Genomic DNA, 18,445 nt, shown 5'->3' with positions numbered 1-18,445 from the left:
TATTTTCACATTTCGTTACAGTGCATAACAAAGCGAGGACAGTGTATAGTACGCTTTTATTCTGGAGGTTCTGAGCAAGTTCAGTCTAACATGCAGATTGTTTTTAACATGTGGTAGAGACCACAGAAAGTTAGCTTTTGCTTTTTTTTCTCTTTTTGTCCTAGAGTATAAGAGCTCCTGACCTTTATAAGTTCTTCATCTTAGAAAAAACATTCCAAATTTTGTACAGATGAATCTACATTTCCTATATTTTAATAAGCTGTCTAGAAAATGCAAGGAATTAGAAAAAGATGTAATGATTTCTCTATCATTTAATATAACAATTTATTACCTCTAAGTAGTTAAGACTGTGTACGTTTTCTTCTGTACTGTTCTTCTTTAGAATTACACTTCTGTATTTAAATTGAAGATTTACTCTGAAGGCCTGAATGCACTTGCTGGCTTAGGCTTTCTGGAATTTCTCCCTGGGAGCAGTAAAGGGGAATGTCCAAAACCCATTAAATAAAGTATTGGCTGTCTCATGAAAAGTGATCTTTCCCCTCTGGCCAGGTTCTTGCACAGGGAATTACATAATCTGACTATTGCTAAAATATTTGATCCAACTCCTGATCCAGCTCCTCACTGTCCTTCATGTCACACTCCAGCTCTGCCCTTGGGGCTGCTGCCATCCTCAGTCAGACACCCCAAGACAAACCTCATGTCCAGCTGGCCCCTAAAAAGCTGAAGCAGCTGCATGGTGGACTTTCCATCCAGGGAACAAAGAAACCAACCCTTGGGTGCTGTCTGTCCATGCCTTTGTGAAATGCAACTGACTGAGCTGGTCCGGGCAAACCCTGCGCTCTGCCCTGGCATCCACCAAGCTCCTGGGCTGCTCCCTGCACCCTTTGCTCACCCAGAAACAGATTTTGTAAAGGGGATACTTTTTTTTTTTTTTTTTATCTCCAGGGCACTCAGCTCAATCACAAGTGCCTGGCATTCCCTGGCCTTTAGCACAAGGTGCTGGATATGTCCACAGCCTATCCAAGCTCACCGAAAAGCACCAGGCCACTGCTACCCCTCTTCCTGGCATTTGCCCCCTGTGCCCTCCCAGCAGATGCAGTGCTGCTGCTCCCCTGCAGAGCCCAGGAACTGAAATCGTTCCTAGAACACTGAAAATAAAAGTGTTCAGGGTTTGGGCTGTTGAGTTGGGTTTGCTGTGGGTTTGTTCTTTTTTTACAGCTTCAATATGGAAACCACACATTTTTTTCTTAATAAAGACCTGCCCATGTGCTGCTGCAACCTGTGAGAACAGGTTCAGAAGGAGAAACAGTCTGAACTAAACAGCAACCAAGACCCGTATTTCTGTAGAAAGGGCAGATTAAAAAGCTGGAACAAATATTTTCTTTTTCTCTACTCAAGAGGCCTAAAATAAACAGTAGATGCTTCCTGTGCCTTTTTCCTAATCCCCACCTCCTGCCCATTGCAGTTTGGTGTATAAAGCTTTCAAACACAAGTAAAAAAGTCACTATAGTTTTGTTTGTTTGCTTTCAATAGGCTGAACTTGCCTAATTTGCTACAGGAGCACAGTCACCCTATTGCACCTCAAAAGCTTGGGTTAAAACTTAGCAGAAGCAAAGCTTCTAAGTGGTGAATGGCATTCCCAGAAAACATCCACCTCTACAGAGCTTTTGTGAGGCAGCTGCCATCCCATGATAGCCAACCTGAGATGGAACCTCTTTTGTCAAACTAAAACATGGAGGAAAACAAATTTTACTCTTGAATGTGTCTTGAGGCTTTCCTTTCTACCTGCTCAGACACTCCTGCTGTGTGTTCCACCTTCCCAGTGCCAGTTCTCTTCCACAGAGGCCAAGACAGAAAATGACACTTTACCAGAAGAAAGTACCCATGGAAACTGTTGCTCTCCATGCTATTTAACTTCTCTAAGAGCAAATCTCACCTTTTAGGATGTCTGATGCACCTGAGTTAAGCTTTTCAAGTTTTTTGTTTTGTTGGGTTTCTGGTTTTCCTCCCTCCTTTCCATTCCTCCTCGTGACCTGGCTGGTAAGGTCAGCACAGCACTGTTACTGAGACAGAGATGTCGATGTGTCCCACCTGGCTGCAACACCCCACCCTTAACACATAACACCTGAGGACGTGGCGCTCTATGCTCTTGATCACTTAATTCTACTGGAAAGCCCTGAACTTGGGGTACTTTCAAGGTACTCACACAGGCAGTAAATGAGTAAAAATTGCATTGAATAATCCCTACTGCAGCAGGAGTTGCCACTTAGATTCCTGATTCAGCACAGCAAGAAAAGCACTATTGAGGGAGGGATAATTTAAATTTTAATTACCAATCAAATAACTACTGTTTTCCTCTTTAAATCCCACAGAATATTCTTTGCTATCGAACTAGGTTCAAGAACATAAGAAAGAAAACTCAGAAGTGTGCATACCATGTCAGTAAACTTCTCCTGTGGAACTGCCCTTATGAGGAAATGGTATCTGTGCTGCCTTTAGACCTTCTTGGAAAGAAACAGCTGACACAAACCAAGATGTCCTCTTGTCTTCTCTCTGTCTGCCCATTTTTCATGACTGAGTATCCATCCTGTGGCTTCAAAAGCCAGCAGGGAGCTATGGATTTACTTTAAAGAGGACATGTACAGTACCCTAGCATGTGCCAGCCCATCCAGTTCTCTGTATACTCTCTCCTGTGTTGTGCAGCCCCTCATTTCTGCTTCCTCTCTCCTTACAACATCCACATGCACCCTCACTCACTCTCCTTCAGGTTTGTAGCCCCCAGTTCTGAAAGGTTATTTAGAACAGAACATTTCTTTCCGGGCTCTGTTCCGGTGTCCAAAACAATGTGGGAGGCTGTTCACAACGGGAGTGTTGCTCTCCCTTCTGTCACACTGAGTTCACTTAGTAAAAGTACGTTTGGTTAGTAGAGTTCATCACCACTCGCCTCACTAGAGGAGCTCAGCACAAGCACCGCCTATCTGATTTCACCACTTCTTCTGAAGAGTGCACTACATTTGGGACAAACCCGCTCTTTACCCCTTCCCATCCCTCCTGGATTGAAATGTCCCCCCTTTTCACCAGCTCGTATATATCACGAGTCAGATCAGTGAAGGCCTTCTCCACGTTAATGGCATCCCGAGCTGAGGTCTCAATGTACTTCATGCCATAGGCAGCAGCCAGTTTCTCCGCCTCGTGCCTGGTCACTTGCCGCTGCGTGTCAAGGTCACACTTGTGACCTACCAGAACAAAGACGATCTGGTATGGCTGGACATGCACCTTGGTCTCCTCCAGCCACTCGTGGACGTTCTGGAAAGACCTGCGGTTTGTAATGTCAAACAGGAGGAGTCCTCCAACCGAGTTCCTGTAGTAGGCTCTGGTGATGGACCTGCAAGCCAAGGAGCCACAACAGTGTTAAGTTACAGCTGTCTGAATGTATGTCCTTTAAGAAAGCAGCATTACCACCACCCTGTCTACCCAGCAGAACACAGGGCAAGAGAAGACTATTTAGGCAGTGTCTTAGGACTTTTAGCTTGTGCTCTGTAGAGCTTGTCTTGGAAAAGGAAAACTTAACTTGGGTTAAAGATTTCACCCTGGGGTAGCCACCCCACTGATTTATTACAGCTCGGTTCAAAATCCCCACCACTTTTTTCTCTGATGGATTTCTGTACACTCTTGGCTCCTGAGTCCCACCCCCCAGCATGTCAATTCTCTGGACACCTCATCTAACCCACTGGTTTAGAAGCACTGTGACAAATCAAAAGATTCATCTGAAACCAAACACACGCTCTCTGACAGACACATAAAAGCAGGAGATTTGGAAGGCAGACCATGGGGTTGTAGCTCCCCTCCGTATATCCAGGGCCTTGGCATGGGGACATCCACCCATCCCTACCCCTTTTCCCACTATACCACTGGATTAAAGTGACATTGCAGTAACAGTGTTACTCTAAGTAGCACTGACAGGAGCAGCCAGTCTGACCTCCCGAGAAACAGCAAAATGATAAAAGAGCTTCCAAGGAGAATCTGCACTAACATTGGTCATGTTATTGGTGCCAAATACTGACAACATTAAACAGCCAACAAAAAGACCCCAGAACTGCAGGCTGGGAAATGAAGCGCATCTCCCACAGCTCTTCCGAGCCAGGCCAGCCCAAGGCAGCCAGAAGCAGCCCAGGAAATCAGCAAACACGGGGTGACAGAGCCAAGCTGAGGCCACAAGCCTGAGCAGAGCTACAGTTCAGTGACTACTACACAAGGGGAAGCCAAGAAGCTGTTCAACACTGGTGTTTCTGCAAGTCACAGATTCACTCTAAATCCAGAAGCAATGATCGATTTCAGTCCTTGGAGGAATTCACACGCAGGCCTGAACTTTCCGTGCTGGAGTAACATAAGCACTGCTGCATTTTTACCTTAGGACAAGTCTTTTTTTGGCCATTCAAGACTGTTGTTAGGTGTTGTTTGGTTCTGTAGTGTGTGTGTGTCTGCAGGAATTGCCCCAAGAAAGGATGAACTAGAGTTTTCAAGAATTGTTTAATCAACAGATACGCAGTGATGGGTGAAAATTCACAGACAAAACTGAAGAAAGCCAGAAGCAGGGGAAAAAACATAGTTGGCTGTGTTTAGATAATTTCTCCTCTCCAATTGTTTGGCTGAGGGACAATAGTCACTCTGCACATTTGGCGCTGAGGGAATTAAATCTGCCTTTTGCTATCTGGCCAGCTGCAAACAGATATTGGCACTTTGATTTCACCCCCACACACTGTCACAGACATTTCTGCTTCTCCCTTGTGTTCCATGCCATCAGCAACAACAATGCCTCAGGTACTTCTGAAATACATGACAGGATCTAAGTTGAATGCTGCTTCAAGGTAAAACTAGGTGAAGGTCTCAGTGCCTTTTCTTAAAGCCTTTCCCACAACTGTTTTCCTTACTGATCTGCAGGAAGCCAGTATATTGCTTTCATGCTGTACACCCCTCCCCAATTCCCTTCCAACATTTCTACCTTTCCTCCTCCTGCCATGCTCACACAATGAGGCACAGCAGTACAGGGACTTGCACCTATTTTGGCCAAGTTTGAACATAAAGGCAAGTCTCTGTCTGGGAACTGTCCCCTGCCCTGTACCCATGGTGGGGACTCCAGTACCCAGGGTCTGTGCCTGTTTGTTCATGTATTTCCCTCTCAGCCAAGGGAGAGCTGCTGGCTGGAAAGAAACAACTCTTCTGTAGGTGGTGGGACTCAGTTCCAGGGAGTGAGGGCTGCACATGCTTTTGCTAGCATTACACAACATCACGTTTCAGACAAGGAAATAGCAGTATCTGAGCAACCAGAGATGGGCAAAACCTGCTGGATCTGGGAAGAATTGGGCCCTGCTCTTTTACATCTCCAAAGCAGCCTCAACACTGCCCCAGGCAGCATGTTCTGGGGTCTGGTCTGGCAAAATAGAGCACATGCTTAACTGTAATTTAAGCCTTGACTGCACAGAAATCGCTTCTAATTTATGGAGAGTGAAAGAGCTCACAACAGGGGGTCAGGAAGAGCAAAAAAGTTGCACAGCAAATGCCAAGGTGTTTTCAAAATAACTACAGTGGTTTTGTCCTCGTGAGGCAGCTGTTAAACTATGCAAAGCAGACTGGAAATGCTCAAATCAGAGAACTGTGAAAAAGGGGAGCTCATTCTTATGGACTTCTCTCTTAAGAAATTCCCTGTGCTTGACAAATGACAAAAAAGTTCAAGGGTTCTGGACAGCACCTGTTCCATTGTGCTTCTCACCTAAGACAAGTCCAAGGGGCTTTAATTTATTCCAGTAACAGCTAAATCTTGTCTCTAGCCAAGAAACATACCTTGTAGGAGGAGCCCAAGAGTTGTCTTCATGGAGCACAATTTGCCACAGGGCTAAGAGTGATTTGAAAGGGACAAACACAAACCAGACATTTTACATTATTTTTTTCACATTTCAGAGTGCACCATAAAGGCACGTGGGTTTGCTCATTTCCCTCCAGCTTTCCACATCGGGAATTCAAGTCTGTGCTTTAGCAAGGGCATTTCAAAGTTGCACGATGGTGTTTTTTTAATGTCACTGACAGCTCCTGCCCCTTGCACTCTTCCTGCCTTTGCAGGCTGCTGCCCACCGCAGCAGCACAGCTGCCCTTGCGCTGAAGGTCGCCTACTCATCATGCTGACAACCCCAGTGCCGGGCCAGGTCAGCCCCCAGCACTGAGGGCAATCAGCCTCCAGGGCCCAGAACTTCCTAATGTGTAAAAGGAAGGAAATTGAAGCCATCCGACAGCTCCTGCTCTTCACAGCAAAGGCAGGAACAGGGGACAGCACTCAGGTGCGTCTTCTACAGAGCTCAGCCTGAGATCCAAAGCTGGAAGCTGATGCAACTGCAAGCTAAAGCACCTCCTCTCCCAGCAGAATGAAGCACCAGCTCCTCGCCCTCAAGGCTTCAAGGTAGCTGAGGGAAAACCTGTCAGTGGATAAGGACCAACTACTGCACATCCTGGGCCACACGCCAGCACCACAGATGCGAGGGAAGGTGGTGAGAGGGGTAGGGGAGGTTTCATCTATTGAATGAAATCAAAACATTCCTCAGGCGAGTCATTACTGCACAGAAGCAGAAGCTGTGATGCTGCACAGAGATGTGGAGCACAGGAAGTGATCCCAGAGGGAGCAGGATGGAAGAGAGCAGATGAGGGTTAAAGACACATGAAAAATACAAGCGAACAGGAGGCCAGGAGCTGCGGGTACACTCACACCCCTTCCAAATGAGCCTTGTCTGAGCAGCAGGTCTGAGCCCCTTTGGCTGGGGCTGAGCCTGCTCCAACCAGGGCTGCTGTTTTTCCCATGCAGGCCTGCGGGAAACTTGGCACGGTCCCTCATGCCTTTATTTTACTTCACCGAGACTTGGTTACTGTCACTTAAGCTCCCAAATTGTCTGAACCCATGCAGCGCTCGGCGTGGCACTCTCCAGAAAGCACCTGTCATCCCCGCACAGCCACAGCCAAGGATTTGTCCCGACCTTTCCCTGCCCTACGGAGAGCTGAGCTCTGCTGTCGCAGCAGAGCACCAAAACACATATTCCACTGCATTTCGCGAGCCTCAGCGTAAGTGTTCGGCTGTGAAACATCCTGGTCACTGCCTCCGCACCGGGGGGAGCAGGCGCTCTCCCTGCCAGCGGCATCCGCCGATGCACGGACACCTCCCGGCTGGAAAAAGGGGAACCAAGCACTGCTCGGGCCTCGACCCGCACCCGGCGGCAGCGGGGCCTCTCCTCACAGCCCCACCTGCGCATCCCGCACACCTGCGTGCGGCCGCTCGGGTGCACACGGACCCCAGGGACACACGAAACGGGGGGCACGGCGGCACAAAAGGTGCCTATTGACTCTTCTTTGTCTCGTTCCCAAACGCCTCCCCCGGCCGCGGCCCCCCGCCCCAGCCGGCCCGGCCCGCAGCCCCCGTGTCTCACCGGAACCGCTCCTGCCCGGCCGTGTCCCAGATCTGCAGCTTGATCCTCTTGCCAGGCTCGATCTCCACCAGCCTGGAGAAGAAATCCACGCCCACGGTGGGGTCGGAGATCTGGGCGAAGCGCCCCTCGGTGAAGCGGCGGATGAGGCAGGACTTGCCCACGGTGGAGTCGCCGATGACGATCAGGCGGAACTGGTAGAGCCAGATGGCCTCCATGCTGCTGCCGCCGGCCCCTCAGCGCCCGCCCGCCGCCGCGCCGCCCATGCCCGGCCCGCGGGCCCGGGGGCGGCCGCGGCGCTCAGGCGGGGCCCATGGCGGGCGGCGCTGGCCCTGCGCGGCTGCCGCTGCCCCGTCACCACCGGCGCATCCCGCCGAGCCCCGCCGCCTCAGCGCTGCGCCAACGCGGGGCCGGGCGGGCGGCGGCGCTGCCGGCGCGGCCCCGGAGCCGCCGAACCGGCGTTGGTGCTCGGCCGCGAGTCGCTCCCCAGCTGCCGCGGAGCTCCGCCGCTCGCCGGAGCCGGGATGCGGGATGAACGATGCGGGATGAGGGGCGCGGGCTGGCGGATGCGGCTGCGGCCGGCGCGGTGCCGGTGATGCAATGGCGGCCGCGCGGTACCGCACTGCCGGGAGGAGCCGCCAGCCCCGGAACGCGGCGGTGCGGGAGCCGGGCGGGGCGGGGCGGGGCGGGACCGTGCGGGAGCGCGGCCCGAGGGCAGCGGGGCTGCGGGCATCCCGGCACTGCGGGCATCCCGGCACTGCGGGCATCCCGGCACTGCGGGCATCCCCGGCGGCGAGGGGAGCCCCGGGGCGAGCTGTGCTGAGCCCGTGGCCGGGGGAAGCTCGCCTTCCTCAGCGCTTCGCCAAGGTAAAGGGGGGCGGGCAGGGTGCGCGACAGCTTTCTGTGCTTTAAACTCGACTCTCATGTCTGGAGAGATTCGGGCTCCTCACTACTGCGCCGGGTGCTTCGTTCCCATTGAAATCTCCCGGAGGAGCCAGGTGCTGCTGGCACTTCTGGAGAGCCTCTGCACCGCCCAGGGGCACCTGCGCTGGAAAGGGACAATGGTGACAGGAAGGCGTCTTACTCACGGAACCCAGCAAATACAGCTTCTCACACACGCGTGTGTGTCTGTTTGTGTATGTATATTGTGTCTGTGTGTATGTATGATGTGTGTACAGTCTCAAAAATTATTAATTACAGGCATTAAATACCCAGCAACTTAACTACCACCAAGTCTTGAATGCGTTTCCCCTCACCTTGCTCGCGTGGGGTCTGGGCTCTGCAGGGTGAAGCAGAGTGTGAACATCCAACAGTGCAAACACACACACCTCGGAATGGCAGTCCCGGCTTTGCCCAGCCTGCCCCAAACCAGGAGCATCACCATCACAGCAGCACACAACCACTCTCCCTCCATGGGATATGGCTGCATTTGAGCACCTACTTTTAAAACTCTTGCCAGAGCAGAGTTTTGATCTCTGGAAAGGAAAATTGACATGTATATTATTAGATACAGTGAATAAAATGTCTGTATTCAGTCAGATATAAAGAAAGAATATTGACACTTTAAAAAAAAATTATGAATGTGTTAGTGTTTTGTTTTTTTTTAAATAAAGATGGTTTCATTACAAGCTCCTCCTGCATGACCACTATTGAAATAAACACATCCACAGAGGTTGTTACATTCATTAGGTCCTCAGAAAAAGGACATTTATACAGACATGAGACAGTTAGCCACCTCGCAAATTGGACTAGGACATTAGAGAGGCCATTTCAAGTCTTGAGGAATAAATGGCAAGGAACTTTTTCAATATTATTTGAAATATAATCTATTTATTAAAAAATAACAACCCCAAAAGATCCTATTTCAATGTACCTCAGGACAGGAAAGCAAATGGATGAAGCAATCTACACAGCAACAGCAACAGTGCAACAGAAATATATTAAACCTATAAATCCAAGTTAGTGGTACATTAACCAGTGACTCATTGCCAGCGAGGTTTTGTGGGGATCTGGTGCACTTTACTGAATGATTTCTGAGTACTCGATGCCCATTAGTTGAAGCCCACAACCAATTGTGGTTTCTCCTCACTGTCTTTCTCTCCTCCCCACGTGCTCACACAGTCACCCCGTTCCCTTTCTTCCCCAAGTGTGACTGTGCTCAAACAGGCAAAAGGCACCAGAGACATCCTGTGAGTCACCCACCAGCAGCATCTCCAGGAGCAGCTCAAGGCACAGGTCACAGTGGACATTTCCTGGCATCAGCGTGAGCTTCAACAGGGAGCAGCCAAAGCACCCTGACTCGCAGGGCTGTGTGGAGCTGAGGAGACCACCAAGGTGCCCAGCAGATCCTCTCATAGCTAGAGGAATTCCTGGAGCATCAGGGATCTGTCTTCCCCAGCAAATCAACTCACAGGACCCCATGATGCCGATATTATGTTCTCTGAACACATGCATAAAGATGAACACCCGCTGCGTGACTAGGCAGCCACGGTATTAATTAGCAGCAAGCAAGAGGGTAGGAGCAAATGAGATCCTGGGAGAGCCTTTGTTCTGATACCATTTTAGAAAATGGAAAATCTGGTGTCTGAGAGACAGTAACCCAGATTTGATGCAAAGGGAGGTTTTTTGGCTGAGGACAGGACTGCAGGTGCTGGTGAGACACTGTGGGAGTGTGTGCACTGCTGGCAGCCCTGGACTGGGGGCAACCCTTCAGGACTCCCTCCCACAGGCCTGGGGGTGATTCCAGAGAAGCTCCTTGCCCCTCAGAGCTGGTAGAGCTGGGCAGAGCTGCCTGAGAACCACCTGAGCACAGGTGAGGACATGGCTGATCCCAGAGCTCTCTCACCTGCTGGCAGCACCTATGACACTCCACAAGCAGGGTCCAATCCATCAGGCAGCACTGCCCTACGCCCTGTGCTGTACAGCCAAACATGGGTGACAGCCCTGCCCAAGGGCTCTGTGCACACCTTGCACAAGGTGACGTCCCCCTGGACCGCAGCTCTGCAATTCACAGAGGTACTTCACAGAATCATGAAATGGTTTGGGTTGAAAAGGATTTAAAGCTCATCCAGTTCAAACCCCTGCCATGTGCAGAGACACCTTCCACTAGACCAGGTTACTCAAAGGCCCATCCAACCTGACCTTGCTTGGATGCCCTCTAAATAGGTAGTATTCCCTCTAAATAGTTTGCTGTTCAGTTGTAGCCTGGCTTTTCTCCCAAAGCAGTGTCCTTTACAGCCCGCAGCTGGAGGCTGAAGCCATCTCCAAGCCCAAGGCCACACTACAAGGAGCAGAGTGCATCAGCTCTGCACACACCATGCAATTTTAATGCCCTTTCAGTTTCCAAGGATACAAAAAACAATCAATCAGCCACAATCCCCCTCTGTGGGTCTGGCTGCACAGGAGCTGTATCTGTGCCCCAGCCTGGGACAGTGCAGTGATCACAACACACTGGTGAGCTAGAGTGCCCAAATCCACAGGCTGTCATCCCTGGCCCTTGCAGGTGTTATATCCCAGTCACACTCACACTGGAGCTGCTCATTGTTGCAGAGACAAACTGCACCCAAGCAGAGCCCTGAGTCCCTCCATGACCAAGCAGGCCAGAGCCCAGCACTGAATACAGTCATGGCCCAGGGAGATGGGAGTGCTGAGAGCGGGGCTGGGCAACCACATGGAGCAAACAATTTATTAGCTAGTTCCAAAAAACATCCCTGTTAAATTAGGCCTGTCGAGATGTGACATGGAGACGAATTACACTGTTGACAGGGGTGTGATTGCACCCATGACCTATGGCTGATCTGTGTTGCTGTAAAACCCAGGACAGAGGGAAGGTATTAAGGTGAATTAGTGTTTATTATTTATACCATGCCCACAGTTAGTCAGGGTGGTGCAGACAAGCGGAAAGTCAAGGGCACCACACAGTGCTCTGGAGCTGACAGCCCAACTGACAGCAGGCACTGGGAGCATAATTTAGGACTTTGTGATGAGGTGACAGCCTTAGAGCCTTCAGCAGTAGTAGCAGGAGGGGAGAGCAGGCAGGGCTGAATGCCAGGAGGCACATGGTGTAGCTTCTGTCCTACCTTGGCTTTTGGCTGGGCTAAAGTGCTTTTTGGAGAGGTGGAGTTCTCTGGCAAACTGGCAGCCTCTGTCCCCAGGAAATTTGTCTGTTCTGCCCCTCCAAACACCCCCTTGTCAGCAAAATGCTTCTAGTGTGCAAGGGAGTGAGCACTGCACAGCAAGGCAGCTCCAGCCATGCTGGCTGGCGCTCCAGGGTTGGCTACAGAGCTACCCCTGGTTCCCCTGGTTCCCCAGTGTCACACTGGAATCAAAACAAAAGCAGTAAAGCTGACACAGGCTTGATAAAGAGAGTCCTGGCTGAGTGAGGCTGGCTGTCCCATTAATGGACCCCCATCAATATAGGAACCCATTACCTAAATGGCTCTCCTGCACTAGGTGCCCAGGCTCCTTCTGTACCCAGCTGAGAGAGGCAGAAAGATCTTCAGAGCTATTTATCCCACTCAGCTTGATGGGAGGATCCATCCTCCAGCACCACTTCTCTCTCCCTTAGCCGCAGAGGAACAAAGGGCCCAGCACAGAGCAGCTGCCTGACTTGAGACAGCTTCAATTGCCCCATACCCTGAGCAGGAGGCTCTGCCTCCTCATGGGGCTGCAAAGGCAGCCAGGATCCATGACAGTGGGAGAATGGGAGAGAGACACAAATGCAGAGAAACTTCAGAAATAACCAGAGAATCCTCTTGGGTCAGTAGCAGTGCTCCAGGGCAGTGTTAGCATTTGCTTTGCAGCCAGAAGGACAGGGAAGATTAAATCCTCATGCAGTGTGACCCACATGGGTGGATGTGTACAGAGGCTAAGGTTGTCCCTGCATCCCTGCAAGTGGCAGAGCCACCCTCTGGTGCCACTCAGCACCCGTGACACAGCCTCCAGCCCCAACAGTGGGCACAGGCAAGCAAGTCAGCTGAAGAGACATAAAACATTTCCAAAACATTTCCCTGTGACAATAAATTAAACGTCAGCTCATTACCACGGGAGGGCTCACTCCAGATGCAGCTCCTGGTGTCTTATTTCAGATTACGATCACATTAAAATGGTCATGGGCTGGCTGATCGAGAAAGGGGCCTCCCATCAAGAGATCATTATATCTGCCTTAGTCTGCCTGAATCCAAGCACAGATCCTCCACTGGGAATATTATGTCCTTGTAGCTGTTCTTCCCAGGAAGGGAACAGGATCTGCTTAGAGCAAATAGAAGCCATTACAATCAGGATAAATTAGTAATGGTGAGTGGGGGAGAGAGAGGAGGGAAGGAAAAGAGGTTATTGTGATTTTTCTTGCTATAAAGTGGGTGTCTGAGCTTCTTACACTGCCAGAAAGCAGCTCCCTGGCTTCCCCTCTGAGTCCAGAGCTCAGACTGCTTGCTTACAGCAGCTCAAGAGCTACTTTGGATTGTTAACAACTACTGTAATGGTATTACAGGTTGTTAGATGCATGAAATCTGATTTCTGTTCCTGCTGGTAGCATCTCAAGTTCAGCAGCAGCACAGGCAGTCTGCAGAGGAAAGGCAGAGTACACTTGCAGTTGCTCTGTTCAGCACCACTAAACATGTGCCTTTTCATCAGAAGCTGCCACGCTTGTTGAGGATTAGTTGTTGGGGTCTTTAAGGTGCTGCAGGGGGTAGGACTTGTGGCTCTGTGGTGTTGTATAGTATCCATTTTGTAATATACAGGATGCCAAATAATTCACTAAACCCTGATGGCAGTCCTGGGAAAAAAGGAAAACTGACCTGCAGAAATGTCTTCATGCTCAGATTCCTTCCTTTCCTCCTAAAGCAACCAAAAGCAGGGCTGGTTTAGCTAGTTTGGGTCCAGGACAGAGGCTAAATTGCCACAGCCCAGAGACAAGTTCAACCATAAGATGATTTTACAACATTTTAAAAAGCAAATATCTGCCTGCCTAAGCGAGCATGTATTTCAGGTCACTTGCAGGGCAGTGACTGTACATCAGCCCCTTTCCAGCAGGAATATTTACTGGAGCCCTCCAGCATGAACCTGGTGAGACCAGCAAACGTAGCAATCTCAGCCCCTGCTCCTGTTTGTTTTTCCACTCCTTATAGGATGCTCTTCTTCTAGGATGCTCTGCTGACAGCTTCACCCTTCATTCAGACTTTACTATCTGAGGCATTTAAGCTGAGTGAATGGGACATTAATGCAAAATGAAAAGGAGCTTGGTTTGGGGCTGCCAGACTCCTGGAGGGCTCCTGAAGGAGACATATCCAGCTCTCCATCATTCCCATCCCTCTCTCAGATGACAGAGATCTCATATACACCATTTATAGTAATTTCTCCGTGGGCCTTCTGGAGACTGATGCTCAGTTTTTGCACCTTTCAAGCAACCAACACATTCAGAAGTGTGGGTGAAGGTGGCAAACACCCCAAAAGTGGGAATGGCTACTCTGGAGTTGCCCAATGTTGCTCCAAATCAGCCACCTCCTCCTCAGGACAGGCCAGGAGCTGATCCTGCTGTAGCAAAACACACTCAGAGTCCTCCTGGGGCCCCACAAACTTCATCCTGGCAGAGCTGCTCCTTGTGGCAGAGCCACCAGTACCAGGAACCTCCCAAAAAGTGCACCCCTGGGAAGCTATGGCTTCTCCTGGCTGACCCCATGGGAAGGGATTTCTGTTTTAAGGGCTCTCTAGTGGTCAGTAGATCTCAGAGCTCCAGGAACACATCCATTGCACATCTTTGCAAGCACTGGTCTTGCATGGGGCTTTACAGTGAGCTTCCCAATTTCTGCTGACAATGCTGTGACAGTGCTCAGAGGGACATCTGCTCCCAGGCATCCACTGTAACACCTGAGGGGTGCAAAGTATGCAGGTGGGAAAGAAAAAGGATTGAGCCATGAAATATCTTCAAGTACAAACCAGACAACTAAAAAAAATAATCAAACCTGGTGCTGAATATGCTCACGCTTAGTTATCAGGATCAGAAATATGTTTATTTATTCAGTTTTTGATACATCAGTCTATTTGATACATATTTAACAAGCCTGCAAAAATACAGCATTTCTTATTTCAACAGATCACATTATTACAAGGGTTTATTTAGGCAGCATTATCTCCAACTCTCTATAGTACTTTAATTTTTCCCCTGTCTTGGTGAAGGATAAAGCTAGGCAAATATTTAGTAATGGATAATTAATTCAACCACTTCTTTTCCATCTCTGCTGAGATACTCATCAAGATTCAACAATTCTTTTTTTCTCTTCTTTAGTTAGCTTCTAAACTACTTGCAATAGTTTCTGATACCTGTAATATGAATAATTTTGAGTGGCCATAGGCCACACATTATATTTGCCTAATGAGGCAGAAATACTTTCTAGACTTTTGCTTTCTCTCTCTCTTTTTTTTTTTTTTTTTAATCCTGGAAGATTTCCAAGAAAAAGTGATATAAATCAGACATTACCTGGAAGGAAGCACATTAACTCACAAATGCAGAACTGTCATGGAAAGCAGCTGCCAGCTCTATTGCAGCTGCTGAGGTTTGTGTTTGGTATTAAGAGGATGGTGCCTGAGGGTCCCAGGCTGTCAGCCAGCATTCCCTGGGCTGCTCAGTCCCTGGGGTCACTTCTGTCCCCAGCAAGAGCCCAGGGACCACAGTCAGCTCTCAGTGCTGGCACATTCGTGTTCAAGGAAACAAAAGGCACAAACCACATTCACTACCAGCACAAAGTCTTACCTTCTCATGGAGCTTTGCTTGACCCACTCTACAATGAACTAGTAAATACAGTCAGAAACCTTTCCATCTGTTTTTTTCTTATTTTTTCACCAGTTACAGCCCCACTCTTGTGGCCATCAGCACACACCTACAGGCCAGAATCTCTGCTAGGTTCAGCATTCACTGACAACAAATGTCAGCATCATAAAGCACATGCAAGCAGGCCATTAACCTTATACCCACAAGGTCCTCTGCTCCTCCACAGGACACTGGCAATAAATGTGTCTTAAATCATTTTATGATAAAGTGCTGTCTGGGCAGTAAGTGAAACAGAGAGAGCATAGCAAATTTTACTGCCTCAGAATCAGCTGTGTGACAGAAGTGTGTGTGGTTTGGCAGTGTAATCTTTTACTTTGATAAACTATTTAATGCCAAAGAAAGCTTCTTAAATTAATCAGGGCTTAATTTAAATAAACAAGCCAGCAAAAGATTAACAAAAATCCTCAATGGAATCTGAATGCAAAAATAGTCTCACGAAGTCCCGTGCCAAGTTCATAAAAGTAATTCTGCTGGGATGAATTGGCCCACTGACCCCCTTTTTGTCCACTTACTGGCACCACCAATGAAAAAGATGCTCATTTTCTGAAACACCAACACAACCATTTCCAGCTCCATTGATGCAAACAGCACTTCTGCCAACATCACCATGAGCTAATTCTGCATGAGGAGGAGGAGGAGGGTTAACTCCACTTTCATGATGGACAGAAATCAGCTGAACCCACCAGAAAGAGACCCAGACTTGTCCACTGCTGGTGTTACCAACCACTTTTTAGGCACAGCAGAAATTCTGTCCCCAGGAATATCCCTATCCTTGTGGGTGACTTCACTGCAACAAGCCACCACCCCTATGAGCAGGGCTCCTGGTAGCAGCTAAGTAATACACATGTATAAATATTCACATGCTCAGCACCTAAGGTAAAGATAGTATTTTTAAAATTCTCAACTTAGGCCCAGTATTGTTATTTTATCCCACAAACATACAAAAATCACCAAATCTTGGTGAACAAAACAAAATACCTTTGATCTGACATGTTACAGATGTATCAGCTCCTTCATTACAGTTCTTGCCTAATTCTGTTCTATGGACTCTCTCTTAGTGCTTTTATTACTGTGACCAGTACATTTCCAAGTATTGTCTTTTTCCAACTGCAAAACCACTTTAATTCTTTTTTTTTTTCCATGAAAGCTGCTGATTATCTCCCCAATGTTTCTATTTAAAGAAAAAGTCTTGTTACTCTAGGTGTACATTTTTCCATTAATTTATTTACAATCATCTTTGCTAAGCTGAAAATTCACACTAGGCTTGAGCTAAATAAAATCAATCCATTAAAGAAGAATATAAAAATAATCACAGAACCAAAATCTAAGGTGGGATAGTTATAAAAAATATTTCTTCACAACATTTCACTTGCCCTTTGGCAAAAATGCTTCATTTTGCCGCAACAAAATTTAACACCTCTTTTACTTGCTTTTTTTTACTTAGAGAATGATAAAAATAGGTACAAGGAGACCAACTGATGACTAAAGAAAAACGTTCTATTTAATCACAATATGTACATCCAAAATAGAAATTACAAAGCTGCAATTCAAAACGTATTCACAACACCACTCTGCCACAGTCAATGTGCCAGATGCAAAGTTTTTTTGCAAGCTACTGACAAAAGGGAATTCCAGCCACAGACAACTCACTAACAGGTATCAGGTGCAAGGAAGACTAGAAGGGCAGCAGGGGAGGCAAAGGCAGGAGACCCCCAGGAAACTGTAGCTCTGCAGGTCACCGTCACATTCACTCACTCGCTGCTTACCTCTCCCACCAGCTCCCAGTATCTCCTGCATTCCAGTGTGCTTTTGACCTTTCATCCCTGACCCGTGGTGCCAGGCTAAGGTGAGAATGTCTCCTACATTATTAGCTCATATTGAAATGTTTTGCACATGATGCATTGCAAAGGTGTGATCAGGCCCATTAGCAGTGTAACCATATTTTACATTTGGGCAAACACTTCAGTTTATATTGCACTCAGACTCTCCTTTCACAAAGAAACTTGCCTGAGGTCACTGAGGAAGCCTGTGAGAAAGCCAGGAAAACAGCCCCTGCTTGCAAAATACCACAAGCTGTAAGACCGTCCCTATGCTCTTTCAGATTAAAGCAGAAAGAAATTAATATATTGAATTCCTCATTGTCATCCGCCACAGGTTGCTTCATTTTCTGCTGCAAATAGTCCTCTCTTTCTTTAGATGCACCTTGGAACTCAATTTTCCTCACGTTAAAGAGGTGTTATCACCAGTGACAAATTCAAAGCTCCTGTTCTCAAACTGTGCTGGTGACTTGGAGCAATTGTACACCAAGTACAAAGCGTACCCCTTGCAGGGAGTATGAATAATACCATGCTGCTGCTCCAGTACAACTACATCTCTGCACAGAAAAAAAAAATGGCACAAGAAACAGCAAAAAAATAAAAACACCCGTATCTACTTTTCTTCCTGCCAGTGCTCCCACAGCTTAATGGAATTCAAATATACTGAATACATAAATTATTAAACAAAAAGGCAAATTAAGTTTCTTCTTGGTCAAAATCAAGTACAGCCGCAGTTTGGCATCTTCCATGTCCTCCATCAGTGGATTAGTACTTAACATTAACACCTCCAAGGTGATGTCCATTAATTGCCTTATTACCCTGACACTTGCAGCCCTGTGGGTGGTCTCTTTCTGCCTGGTGCAGGAAGTTTCCTAATTCTAATGAACACATCCAGCATTTCTATGGCACCACTGATGGGTTATTTCAGCTTTTTCCTTCCTGCCAGTGAGCGCAGGGGCAGCAATCCCTCAATCCATTCATTGGCAGCCAACATCATCTCCTGCCAAAAGGCCACCTCCTCCTGCGTGGAGTCCATCCAGTCCACTGAGATGCCATAGCTCAAACCTGAAAAAAATGAGAACACTTTGGGAGCTACAAAAAGAGTTCGCACTCCGTGCAAAAACACTCAGTGGAACATTAATCTTGCAGGCAGTGCCTTAACAGAAAAGGTGTTGACTTCTCCTCAGGAAGCTGCACCCTGAGCACCTCCTATTCTTCTGTGATGCCCATTCTACACCAGAGGTCAGAATGAGGTCACTGCAAAAGCAATAAAATGGAAGGATCCTAAACATAACCTGCCAAGGAAAGCAATATTGGGTTCATGCCCTTTCTGTGTC

The 18,445-nt window shown here is 48.2% G+C and overlaps 2 protein-coding genes across 2 annotated transcripts in view; both read right to left on the bottom strand.

Moving 5' to 3' along the window:
- Positions 1-299: 299 nt before the first annotated feature.
- RAB39B (RAB39B, member RAS oncogene family) lies at positions 300-7,840 on the bottom strand. The gene is made up of 2 exons (XM_085060404.1): positions 7,467-7,840; positions 300-3,385 (listed from the first exon to the last, which is right to left on the bottom strand). Exons 1-2 carry the CDS (start codon positions 7,679-7,681, stop codon positions 2,959-2,961), a joined length of 642 nt encoding a protein of 213 aa, XP_084916530.1. The 5' UTR covers positions 7,682-7,840; the 3' UTR covers positions 300-2,958.
- Positions 7,841-16,495: 8,655 nt separating this feature from the next.
- LOC146437421 (synaptotagmin-like protein 2) overlaps positions 16,496-18,445 on the bottom strand; it is a 30,801-nt gene continuing 28,851 nt past the window's right edge. Inside the window, exon 17 of the mRNA XM_085060403.1 lies at positions 16,496-18,173. Within this exon, the coding sequence (XP_084916529.1) occupies positions 18,028-18,173 (146 nt within the window). The 3' untranslated portion in view covers positions 16,496-18,027. The remainder of the gene's footprint in view (positions 18,174-18,445) is intronic.

The sequence above is a fragment of the Lichenostomus cassidix genome, chromosome 4A (assembly GCF_008360975.1).
Source record: "Lichenostomus cassidix isolate B80296 chromosome 4A, HeHo_3.0, whole genome shotgun sequence".
Taxonomy (NCBI): domain Eukaryota; kingdom Metazoa; phylum Chordata; class Aves; order Passeriformes; family Meliphagidae; genus Lichenostomus; species Lichenostomus cassidix.
The sequence above is the reverse complement of the archived record's forward strand: the minus strand, read 5'-3'. Positions and strand labels throughout refer to the sequence as shown.

Bases quoted from the DNA above. Each gene is read 5' to 3' on its own strand.
- RAB39B (XM_085060404.1), bottom strand. From the start codon at position 7,681: ATGGAGGCCATCTGGCTCTACCAGTTCCGCCTGATCGTCATCGGCGAC. The intron at 3,386-7,466 runs GTGAGACACGGG...CTTGGCTTGCAG, and splicing joins GCCGGGCAGGAGCGGTTCCG to GTCCATCACCAGAGCCTACT.